Genomic DNA, 13,008 nt, shown 5'->3' with positions numbered 1-13,008 from the left:
GCCCAAGAATGATAGTTGTAATCATTCAATGGAACTGAAACAAGAACTAAGGCAGGCGTTTCATTTGGATGCAGATAGAAAGGATTAGAAGGATTTGTCAAATAGTCATTTTGAGCCATTTTAACAAAATTAAAGAAAGAAAGTAAGAACGACAGGATCAAAGATTAAGAATGAGATGGAAGAACTAACAACAGATCAAGGAGATCAAAGAAAACAGCAATCGATTGAAAAGAAAGAAAGGAAAAAAAAAAAACTCCAAATCAATCAGTAATAAGTTGCAAGAAGAAAAAGCATCAAATCAAAGAAGAAACTGAATAAACCTGCGCAGCACTGCTCTGATACCATGAAAAAATTAACTGAATTCATCTTATTGAATAAGAAGATGGAGAGAGCGACAGATACAAGAGAGACCTAAAAACAGAGGAAGATTACAATATTGAAAAGGAGAAGAAGAATACTCTAGAAAACTTCACCACCTAAGATCTTTATACAGTTCTTTATACATTTTTTACGGACGCCAATGACATATCGAATTTAGCTCTTAAAATCTATGACAACTCATCTTTCTCTCTTCATTCTCTGTAACTGATTTGCAACTCCTTAACTGTTTTCGTTATCAGCAAGAAGAAGGTATACTGCATATGTTTTGTCACTTGCATTCGTTAGCTGTGCGACGCCGTTTTTCTGCTTTTAATTTCTTTCTTTCTTTTATAAAACGGTGTCGTTGGCTACTAGCCGTTATTAGTAATAACGGCTTTCTTCTTCAAAACATCAGCATCTTCAACCTCTGTTAGGTGAAAATATTTATTAATAGTTTTATTAACAATAAATATCCAAATGTTTCAATATTTATTTGTCTTAAAATTGCAATATATAATTTGTCTTTATTGATTTTAATGACAATACATTGAATTGTCATTAATTGTTTATTACAAGACTATAAATAGAGAGACTTCTTTGGAGTTTGGTAAAATCTTTTTTTTTTTTTTGAAATTTCAATAATTCTTATACAATTTCTTTTAGACATTGATATATATATATATTTTTTCTCTTCTAATTTTTATTATTCTATAAATTAAGAAAAGTTTGATAAATTATAAGAGAAACCGGTTTATGTGAAGTTATCATTAAAAATGATATATATACGTCTATGATTGAATTTCTATTGTCCATGTTATTTTATTTATTTTATTATCTTTTAATATCGTCTAAAAAATTTTATTAATTCAAAAATAAGTTAAATCAATGATTTTCATATATATTTCCTTTTATTTGAATTAGTCTAATATTTATATATTAATATTTCATATATATATATATTTTCATAGACATTAATTTTTTATATAATTAGTCTAATATTTTGAATTTGAAATAGATGTTCTTTAATTTAAATAATTTTCAATAAAATTAACAAATATAAAATTATAAATATTTTAAATTTTAAATTTTTTCTTAATTAAAATATATAATTTTAAAATATTATCACAATATCTCTAAGATTATAGATGAAGATATTTACTGTGCATAGCACAGACATACTAATAGTAAGAATATATAATTTTGATATTTCTATTGTCAAGTCATATATATACTTACCGTTAAATTATGTCTTAGTGTGTAATAAAGCTTTAATATTGTTGGTTTTTATGTTATGTGATTATATGATATTGCTGATTCAATGCTACATTATTATAAATTATTATAGGCAGAGAATAATCAAGGGTGAAGTTAGGGGTTAGCAAACTCCGAAAAAGAATCTAAAAAACCGAATTAAAATGAATTATTTTTATTTTTGGTCTGGTTATTCGATTTTCAATTTTGGATTTCAATCTTCTATAGTGTTTGGTCTTTAGATCGATTATTATAAAATATTTATTTTCTGAGTAAAATCGAACCGATATTATCAGACTAAACTAATCAGTTTAATTCCGTTTTCAAATTTATTTTAGTTTAGTTCGGTTTCAAAAAAGTTTCATTTTTGATTTTTTACTGTTTAGTTTGTTCGAAAATCGAACCGCACATTTGCACATTCCCTAAGTGAAGTCAGCTCTCTTAATAAGGCGGACCAACTTTTAAAGATAAAAGAACAGCCAACGAGTATTATTGTACAGTAGTGTGTTTATAAATAGCTATTGCCACACTATATTTGTGCTCAAAATTACTGCGTTTATGCTGATTAGTAAGACTCATATTTACCATGGTGCTTACTTCCATATTAACCACCTGCACTGCTCTTATCAACTTATCAACGCTGGGACGCACCCAAGCTTTTTTTTTTTTTTTTTTTCCTTTGAAATTTCTAATTGAATTTTACTAAATATTGTTTTATTTTTATATTCTGCCCCTTCAAAATAGACATTTTATATTCCCCTCCCCCATTTTAAAATCCTATGTCCGTCAATACATTTTTGAACAGGGTGGGGGGCTATGGCTGACCTCCTTAGGTCCTTGAAGGATTCTACCTTGGAGACAAAGAAGTTGTTGGTTTTATCTTATGATAGATATCATGATTGTATAAGACATTTTTTAATTTTTTTTTTTCTAGCGAATGATCGTAAAGTTTCAACCAAAAATTTAGATTTGAAAACATTTAAAAATTTTGTTCCTTTATTTTTTTATTATAAAATAATATATCTAATAATTTTCTTTTACTATTATTCTTAGAGGTATATTTACACTATTTATGTTAAACTAATACTAAATCAATTAAAAATTATATGTAAATAATTCAAATTAATGAAATATTAAATTTGAGATTAAAAATAATAATGAACAGTAAATGCAAGTTGATGATATTAGAATAAATAGTTATGTAAAATTTATATATAAAATAGTATTGTCATTATTTATAGTAGTGTGAAACGAATAAAGATGGATAATGGAGAGTGCACCATGCATTTCCTTTCTTTCCTTTCCTTACCTTTCCTTTCCTTTCCCTGTCAGGATAACAAAAAAAAAAAAAGAACAAAAAGACTAGTTATTTTATTAGAAGTGGGCATGGACATGAAAGGAGAGTTGAATTGAATTATTTTAATTTCTTGGTGTTCTCTCTTTTCTTTTCTTTTCTTTTTTTCTTGAGAAATGGACTGTTCCATTGATTCTTGCCATGTTCAATCAGACAAAGCTCAAAGCCCACATGAATTGGGATAATAAGTCAAGAGATTGCAATTACATTGGTCATCTAAACCTTTTTTATACTTTATTAATTACTTCTAATTAAGTAATCAAAGCAGTTAATATTTTATTAGCATGTGTCTTAGGTTTCTAATGGCCTAGGCCTACTCTATAGGTATATAGTGACTCTTGCATATGCCTCTATATACCTATGCCTATTTGCCTATGGTATGGGTTCAAAATTTATTAAAATTATCTTTTCAAATTATTTATTTGGTATTCTTTTTGCAAGCAAATTATTTCATGAGAATTCAATTTCTTAGTGCACTTCATCTTTATTGGTGAGTCCAAACAATAATTTGAATAATTTAATAACTCCAACAACCTTAATATAAAAACTCTAGTTTCATGCACAATAGAGACTAGTTGAATTTAAAATATAGGTTTCAAAATTTTTTTTAAACCATCTAAAATCCATTAGTTTAACTAATCTGAATTCACTTCGAGAGATTCGTTAACGGGTAACACTAAATTTTAAATGTACTTATACTCAGAACTCAAACTCCAAATTTCTGATTAGTGGCACACCAAGACATAGCTTAGTGGTAAGTACATATATAACTTGATAATAAATTTAGGTTTGAATCCCCTTCCTACTAAAAAAATAACTTTAATTAATGGATAAACTTTAGTCTAATAGATAATTCTATCTCAAATTTTGAGTATTTGTAATATAATTTTATTATTTTGGGTATTCAACACTAACTTGAATTTAATTGCAATTGTATCTTATTAATCAAAATTGAAAAAAAAATTGTTAATATTTCGTTTTTATCCTTTTTCTTTTCTGTAATTCCCTCTTCCCACTCTAGTAAAAAGGGCAAAGGAGAGAATGTTGAAAGAACAAAAAGTAGAAGGAAAAGAAAAGGATGAAAAGGAGAAAATTAAACTAGAATAAATATTTTTTTTTAAAAAAAAAAAAGGAGAAAAGAAGAGAGAAAAAGTGAAGATAGAGAGCTGAGATTAAAGGACAAGTAGAAATTGAAGCGAGAAATAGAGAAAAAGAATAAGAAAGAGAACAAAAAAAAAAAAAAAAATGAAAAGGGAAACTAAGGTTTGAAGATTGAAATTAGAAAGGAGGCTATATTAGAGAAAAAAAAAAGAAAAAAAATTAAGGTTATTTTTAATTTGGATATAATAAAATATTATTATTTTTCAAAATTTTGACTTCTAGGATGTAAGCTATAATTGAAATTGAGCTTTCAAATTAGGGCAGAATTGCCAAGAAGAAAAAATAGGGTACAATGTAGAAAAACATAACAAAATTTTTTTAAGTATTCCTATTAGACATTTTAACCTCTGTGAAAATTATGCCAAACCTAGCCGGACCAAATATATTTTTTGTAATATAAAATCCTATAGATGTGAATAAGATATATATAAAGTATATCATGAACAGTAAGAGGAAAAATTACTGTACCATTCATGTTGTTTGTTAATACAATTAGTCTGTCACCCTATTTTGTTAAAACATATCAATTTTTTCCTATGTTTTACTTTAATTATACTACTAAGTCCTTTCTATCCAATTTTTAAATTGTTTCCATTAAGTCAATAAAAAAAGTAGGGGTGAATGGGGAGACATATTAAAATTTTAATATCGAAAAAAATTACAGTACGATCCCTATGGTTTGAGAAATACAATTAGTCCATCTTTATATTTTTTAAAATATACTAAAAATGAGAAGAGATAAAAAGAAAATTTTCGTCATTCATAAGACACTTAATAGAAAAGATACAAAAAATTAATGAACATAAAAACGAAAGCAAAACATAAAAAGAATTAGTTTATTTTCAAAATATAAGGATGGACTAGTTGTATTCACAAATTATAGAGACCGTATTATAATTTTCTCATAGTAAAGTGCACGTGGCGTGATTTTATTGGTCACTTATTTTTGACCAATCAAAATTAGTCTTTTTCTTTTGTCGTTGGGGATTTTGGGGAATGAAGCATATATCTCCTATTATTTACTTTATTACTGGCCGTTCTTTACAGGTAAAAGTGTGGGAAATTTAGGGTTCAGCTTTTGTTAGGGTACACAATTAATCAATAAAAATTTTAGATTTTTTAGAGTTTAGATTTATAAAATTACATTTATTAAATATTTTAATTTATAAAATTACACTTATTAAATACTTATTGAATGATTAAAAAAAATATGAAAACTATCGTTGAACAATTTATACTAAAAAATAAAGTATCACATATATTGACTACATAATGCCAGACAATAGTTATAATCTGATTAAGATATATATATATATATATATATATATATATATATATATATATATATATATATATATATATATATATAAAGCAAAATTATATCTTATTATATTTTGACATGGTATTTTAAAAATTACACTATTTTATTCCTATAATTTAGATATGTTAACAATTTAAATTTGAAATAATGAATGGAAGAATAATTTTGTTCAACAGAGATAAATTATAAAGATAAAATAGTGTAATTTTTAAAATATAAGAAAAAAATAGTTAATAATGCCAGGGATATAATTGTACTTTTTCCATTAATAAATGACATTGGTAGATAATAATTGGTGACAAGGATGAATATTATATAAAAATTGTAAGTCCATACCCTTAAAAGCAACCAAAACAATGGAGTCGTAAGGATCTTCTTTAAAAACAAAAAACTAGAGAAAAGCAATAATAATGCAGAGTATTATAATAGGTAGAGCTGCAAAGGACATGTGCCCTGTTGAATTTTTGGTTGCTGAACAAGTTTAAAAAGGAAAAAAAAAAGAAAAAAGAAAAAAAGAAAACATGGTAAGCATGGCATTTTATAAATTAAAACACACCAATTAAATATTCGATTGGACAATAGTTAAAAATTATTTTTAAATTGTATTTGTCAATTGGAGAATAATTAAAAATTAATTTTGAAATAATTTTATACAGAAACTTTTAATTTTTTTTTCAGTGATTCAATGTTAGATGAAATTTGGCATGAGGTGATTAATTTGATGTTATCTTTTTTATTTATTTATATTGTCAAACTCAAATTGTATGTTATTATACTATAGAAACGAGTTCATTTATCTGGCATTTGAGCAAATTCAGGCATAATGATAGAATTGTAAAACTATAGAAGTTTTATGTATAAAATTGTTAAAATTAAAAGTGAAGAATAAAATTTAAAAAATAAATTTTTTTTTTTATTAATTAGGTTAATTTTTCCAAAATGAAAAAAGAAAAACTTAATCTAGGGAAGAAAGACAAGGGAAACACATTTTAGTGTAGTCTTAGTTTAAAACGTGGTCTCAAGTTCAAGTCTTTTTATACTATCGCCAATGCTCTACCACAGTACCATGTTATTTTGGCCTTTTTTTCTAATTTTTTTTTAAATTTTCTATGAGTATGCCCAAACTTAATCTCTCTCAGTTTATACAACGTAAAATTTTTTTGCTTTAGTGCGATTTACAGAGATCGAATTTATATTCTCACTCTTATGGAAATTGAAGCTGTTTACCTTAGTGATGACATTATTTAAGGTTTGTGGTTGCTCTTATATATACCTTTTCTACAATCTAAACACTTAAAATTATAAAAGTCGTCCATCACTCGAGGAGAATAAGGTGGACATGCACAACAAGATTGACGGTGATTCTGATGAATGAAGAGGTGACCCCATGCACTATGGAGTTGTATGCAAATAAAATTTTTGAGTGGAGAAAGAAAGAAAGAAAGAGAATCTTTTGTGGGACTAATGACTAGTACTGTTTTCTTTGTTTTGCTTTCCTCTATCTCTATGTATGTATATGTTGAAAAAGAGAGTGGGAGAAAGGAAAATATGTTCTTATCTCAGTTGTAGTTTTGAGACTTAAGAGACTACTTTAGGAAGTTGCCACAAAAATCATCAACAAATAAGCACCAAGTACACTGCCCTTGCTTAAAAAGCCTTTATCCTTGTTGTGATCCTCTTTTTTTTTTTTTGTGAGTTAGCGATACCAAGTGTTCATAACCGTGTCATATGTCATCTCCTTTTTTTTTTTTTTTTCCCCCTTGCTTTCTTGCTTTTGGTTAAAACATTTTACTGTACTAGGTATACCATTTACTAATTTATAGGGTTGGTTTTGTTTCGACATGTTTCTTATTAGTTTCTTCATTTTCAGCCGGTTTAAAAAATTAGATTTGAGACCGGTTAGACATCCCGGAGGATTTCTATTTAATTTCATCTTTTTTATATATGGAAGGTCTGATGGGCCGAAATAACAATATGAGTTCTCTTTTAGAATCTCTTACGAGAGGTAGGAAGACCAATCAGATCAGGAGGTGATTGACGATATTAATTCATTTAAAGCAATGTTTGTAAGGTTATTTTTTTTATATATATACCTTTACATTTAAATTCTAGGATTTTAGTATGATAACCATAGTTATTCAATCCGGAATTGCCTGGTGGGTTGACTCGAGAACTGGTGAAGTGAACTCAGAATTGAGCTGATTTTGCTTTTAAGTTTTTGAACCATGAAAAAATAGAACCAATATAAACTTATTGAACCATGTTTGAACCAGACTGGGTCAATCAAATCAGTGATCCATTGGTCCGGTTCCTTGACCGGTTCAGAATTCGGGCCGGATCTAATACCAATCATGATAATAGTGTAGCCATGACACTGTAGGATATGAAGCATTTTTTTTCTGTTTTTTTATCTTTAAACACAAACACAAACATAACACCACCTTTTCTCTGACTTATCTGACTCCCACCATTGTCCCCCCACCCTTCTCCTCTTACCTTTGCTTTCCCATAATTAAACATCAGTGCCCACTATTTCTTTCTCTCTCACCATTTCCTTTTCTACCATTTTTTATTTTTTTGAAAAACAAAAGAAACCAACAAGCTTGCTTGCTTGCTTTTGTCTTTTGATGATCAACCATACAAAGAAATCCACAAGCTTTGCGTAGATGATGTCTCCAATTTTTAAGCAGTTTTCTTTCTGGGTATCATCAATAAGCTATCTATCTTTGTAGCTTATCTTGCCAAATTAGCTTCACTTGCTATATTTGATAGGATGGTATGAGTCTCCTTTTACTGTAAATTCTTCGATATTCATTTTTTTTTATTTTCTTCATCTCGATTATTATTTATTTATTATGCAGATTTAATGTTTGTGTTAATGCTTCATCTAGTTCTCTCTCTTTTTTTTTTTTTTTTTTTTTTTTTTTTTTTTTTTTTTTTTTTTTTTTTCAAACAAGGAGTTTTTTCCTAATTAATTAATTAAGTAATTATTTATGTCTTGGTTACAAGCATAGATGAAGTATGTTCTAATTTTGTTTTGTTTTTAAGGGTAATATACAAAATTTTCTAATAATCTTTATTGCAAGTTATAAAAGAGCCTGTCAAACTCTAATATTAAACCATCTCCAATTGGTTTATACTTTGATCCATATGAGATTTAAATATTGAGAAGAGATGGATCTAAATACTTTTCAAAAGGAAAAAAAAGTTAAGAATAAAAGATAAAAAGCCTGAATTTACTAAATTTCAGGTCAATTTTGGGTTTTGGATATGCAGGACTTGTCTGGTTCAGGTTATATTTACCATGGGGGGACTGATTTTCTTGGTTGAAAACTTTTGCTGCTGTATTTATGTTGGTTGATGTCCATGATCTGCATAAATGTAAGTATACATGTACTGTATAATCTTTCTTTCAAAATAAGATTACATTAACTACTATATGTGTTTATTTTCTACTTTCTGTTTTTAAGATGGGAAGTCCTGTGTGCTGGTAACGCCTTTTGTTTTTTTTTATCTTTTAGTTTCTTAACAACTAATTCAAGTTATTTATTTTGAAAGTTTAGTATCTGTTGAATATTTTTTCTTGAATGTTCTCTGTCTCTTCTAATTTTCTTTAGACACAAACAAGAAATTATGCAATTGTTCGATCTAGCACATAGCACTGCAAATTTGCATTTTACCTTTGTTAGATTTGTCATTTTTATATCTTGTTGTTTTTATTTTTCTCATCTTCTTGGTCGTTTTGATTTTAGTATGCTGATTTTGGTTTGCGAACCATTTAGCTCTTTCTTCATGTTAGAGTCCTACCTTTGAGTTAAATTTATAGGGTAGTTTCAACAGATGCATCTTTTTTCGTATCTTTTCGACTTGATTATGATTCTTGAAGTTTTACTTACCTTCTCTTGCCAGCATTTTTTTTTTTTTGTATGAAGAATTGATAGTTAAGGAGAGTGAAAAGCAAAGAAAATGAACTTACGTCCAAAATCTGTATTACCAATATTTGACTAACAGCAAATCTATAATATATTACTTTTTTTCAATCAATTTTGATTTGTACAACTATAATCAACTTGGCAAATTAATTGCTAGAGAAAACTAGTTCTTTTAAAGTAAAGAAATGAAAAATGTTAAAATTGCTATTAATTAAAGACATTTAGCATCTGATGAGAAGTGAAAATCTTGATTATTCTGTGATGTGGTTGGAAAATTTTCCTGAACTAAACAGTATTTACAACAGTACAACTCTCTTGATTTAGTTTCTTTCGACTTCAAAAATGCACAAAAATTAAAGAAAATAGGATTATGCTTTTTCATGCTATAAATGATATGAAGCAAAAAAATGTAGTACAATTTCTTTTCGTTTCTTTATTTTTCTCCTTATTTCAATTTCAATTGTCCTTTATTCTTTATTGTAAGTTTCTAATTGTTATAATCATTGTTAAGTAGGTTTTATTTATATGCACTTGAAAATAGTAAACGTTTGAATTTGTCCAACTTTACAGGCAAAGATGATCTCATAGTTGTTCAATATTAAATTCAACTTCAATTATGAAACCTACAATTGATCTTGAAGTAGAAGCCTCTTTGGAGAATGATTCCGAGGTTAGCAGCCAAGTAGCTTCAAACTTATCCATCCATGAAAATTCTGTGGGTCCTTCAAATGACAGTCTTACTAACAGTTCCAATATCACAAATCCGATATTACTTGCTCAATCTAGTTCAGAAACACTTTCCCTGGACTTAACCCTTTGCTTGAATAATGATGAATTAGTAGACAGAGGAGTGAAGGACTCGATAGGATTCTCATTATCAAGTACTAGTGAAAGTAGCAATGAACCTGCAACACATACTTCAACAGCAGCAATACCGCGAGTTTTTTCCTGCAATTACTGTCAGCGAAAGTTCTTCAGCTCACAAGCACTTGGTGGTCATCAGAATGCTCATAAGCGAGAAAGGACACTCGCAAAACGAGCAATGAGGATGGGGATTTTCTCCGAAAGGTACGTCAATTTAGCATCTTTGCCTTTACATGGATCCTCATTTCGGTCTTTGGGAATCAAAGCACATTCTTCTTTGCATCAAAATGTTTCAACAACAATAAGGCCACAAGATATAAGAAATAGTGCAAGATTTGATCAGAGCTATCTTGGTCTACCATTTTTTATGGAGGATGATGAAGCAGAGCTGTTATGGCCAGGCAGTTTTCGACAGATAACTGAAGCAGAAGATACTACTCATGAACAAAGATTTGTACTTACAGGAGCTTCAAATATGAACTTTTTTGGGGAAAATCCAGCAGCAGATCTGGCGAATTCTACACCAGACCTTACGTTGAAACTTTGAGTCTCTTGAGGAGTTCTCAGAACTGGGTATTAGTACTGTCTGCTTTTTCTAATATTTCAGTCTTTGTATAGCAAGAATGTGCATGAGCTTTAGCTCAGATTTTACTCTTCTTACTATAAGTACTTTCTTTCTTTTATCTGATCTTCCTTCTTCACTTTGGTGCTGTGATATTATGTATTTTAGTGCATTAGAGCTTCATAAGGATTATTTTGGAGCTTTTAGTGCCTTTTCTGATTTGTATGATGCTTTTTATTTGCTGTCGCTGTTAAAGCTAGTTGCTTTCTTGCTTGATCTTTTTTTCTTTTTTTTTTTTTTTGTTTTAATCGATCTTAAACAAGTGCAACTTGTTGATACTGAAGCTCATTGTTGGATTATCTACAGAGACTAGTCAATTAAACTATTGTAAAAAATCTTCTTCCTAGTCATAAAGATTTGAACCTTAGGCCCTACTGTAATAGTTTATGATTAGATAAGTTTCTTGGAAGCGAATCATGTCATGAGCTCATGCTACGACATTTGGACATTAAAATAAAAGTAACTCTGTCCTAATATAGAACATCTGATATTCAAATATCTGCATTCCTCCCCCTTGAATAAAAAAAACAAAACAAGTCACTTCCTTAACTGATTATACAGAAACTGCTTGTTTATGTCATTTCAGATTCTTTAGTAACCATAGACAGCTTTTCAACATTCCCTTGCCCTAAAGGCTAAAGCACTCCTCATTATTAACATGACATCATAATAAACCAGATTGTAATATATTTAATATAATCCTTTTTTTTTTTTTTTTTGGGTTTTCAATATAAGTGGACTTGTGGTGATAATATTTCTTAGCTTTGAGTTTTACGTCATGTTAATCACTCTGTTCGGTAGCAGTTTTTTAAGTAGTTTTTAGCATTTTTATCAATAAAACGCTAAATGTTATTTTTTATAGTGTTTGATAATATAACTAGGATTTGAATTAATTTTTAAAAATTAAGACAACGTTTTATAAAATTAGCTCGAATGGGTTTGTTATGGAAGCTTTACCACCAGGCACCAAAAAACCAACAATAGCAGCAGAGTGAGTCTGAAGATTATATTCTTGATTAAGGGTTCATGGAAAATTTCCACTTTTTCGGAAAGTTTCATGTTCTGTCTGTTGGCCTATTTTCTAAAGTGGGACCCATCTCTCTAGAAGGTCCAAGGTAAATGTTGATTCATCTTAGAATTTCATATACTGCTACGATTTATTGAAACTGTATTTTCAAATTGAGACCTCATTTTTAAAAATTTAATTAAATTGTAAAGGACTAGACTACATATTTATGTTTTACATTAAAAAAAAAAGCATTTCTTTTGATTTATACCTACCAGTGAAGATTAATAAAATTTCAAGATAAGATATTAGGGTTCTAGCTGCAAGATAAGATATGAAATTTGTCTTGAAGTATGAGATTTCAACATAGGATTTTACATGAACTTGAATTTTTTCCATTCTCAACTGCTAATTTTTGAGGTTTAGATCTTCCAAGATCAACAATTAGTATCAGAGTCAACCACCGCGTCTCTCAGTTGCAATCGAGCAAAGCGAGCGGTGACGTGGGAATGCCTGAGGCTAGGAATGAAAAAAAATAAAAAATTTTGTTGTTCACTTTATCGATTGGTTTTAATTCTCAGGACTAACATTCAAAAGATAATTCCTGAACTTGCATTCTTAGACTCATCAGAAAGGAAACTTAATCTGACTAACAATCTTAAGAAGACATGAAACTGAATCCACCCATCCTTTGTGAACCGATTTATTTTTTCTTCCTTAAAAGATATGAATCGTCTGAAGAAGAAAGAAATTAAATTTTTTTATCCAAATAAAAAAAAATGGCAAAAGCCAGCAAATAAATACCAAAAAAACAAATTAAAACTGAAGTTGTTTGTTACAACTCATTCCTTTGTATAATTACAATATCCAAACCTCATGTCTATTCATTGCACCGCAAAACCCACACAGATATATAGACACGCACATTCTTACAATTTCTCTCCACATTTGGTGGTATACAATCTGCAAAGCAACTCTTTAACATCCAATCACAGGTCATGTCTCTCTATCCCAGAGATTCTTTTTTCTTTATTTTTTGTTTTGTTTATGTTTAGAAGTATTTAAAAATTGGACGATCATTGGTCCAAAAACCTGAATTCGCTCCACTTATCTGAATACCTTTCTCGGTCTGGAGAC

The 13,008-nt window shown here is 28.6% G+C and overlaps 1 protein-coding gene across 2 annotated transcripts; it reads left to right on the top strand.

The window, feature by feature from the left end:
* The first annotated feature begins 7,972 nt into the window (after window positions 1–7,972).
* On the top strand, window positions 7,973–10,925 carry ZFP4 (zinc finger protein 4). 2 transcript variants are annotated; one of them, XM_012231059.4, is made up of 3 exons: window positions 8,084–8,223; window positions 8,724–8,828; window positions 9,950–10,925. In XM_012231059.4, the coding sequence occupies exon 3, from the start codon at window positions 9,996–9,998 to the stop codon at window positions 10,788–10,790; it is 795 nt and encodes a 264-aa protein (XP_012086449.1). In that variant the 5' UTR covers window positions 8,084–8,223; window positions 8,724–8,828; window positions 9,950–9,995; the 3' UTR covers window positions 10,791–10,925. The 2 variants fall into 2 exon arrangements, with proteins under 2 accessions (XP_012086450.1, XP_012086449.1); XM_012231060.4 differs by lacking the exon at window positions 8,724–8,828 and having other exon boundaries at window positions 7,973–8,223.
* Window positions 10,926–13,008: the final 2,083 nt, after the last annotated feature.

The sequence above is a fragment of the Jatropha curcas genome, chromosome 4, assembly GCF_041381405.1.
Source record: "Jatropha curcas cultivar XTBG-Jc1 chromosome 4, XTBG_Jcur_1.0, whole genome shotgun sequence".
NCBI classification, from domain to species: domain Eukaryota; kingdom Viridiplantae; phylum Streptophyta; class Magnoliopsida; order Malpighiales; family Euphorbiaceae; genus Jatropha; species Jatropha curcas.
The sequence above is the reverse complement of the archived record's forward strand: the minus strand, read 5'-3'. Positions and strand labels throughout refer to the sequence as shown.

What these genes read in the sequence shown, in the direction of transcription:
- ZFP4 (XM_012231060.4), top strand. Translation starts at nt 9,996, where the DNA reads ATGAAACCTACAATTGATCTTGAAGTAGAAGCCTCTTTGGAGAATGAT.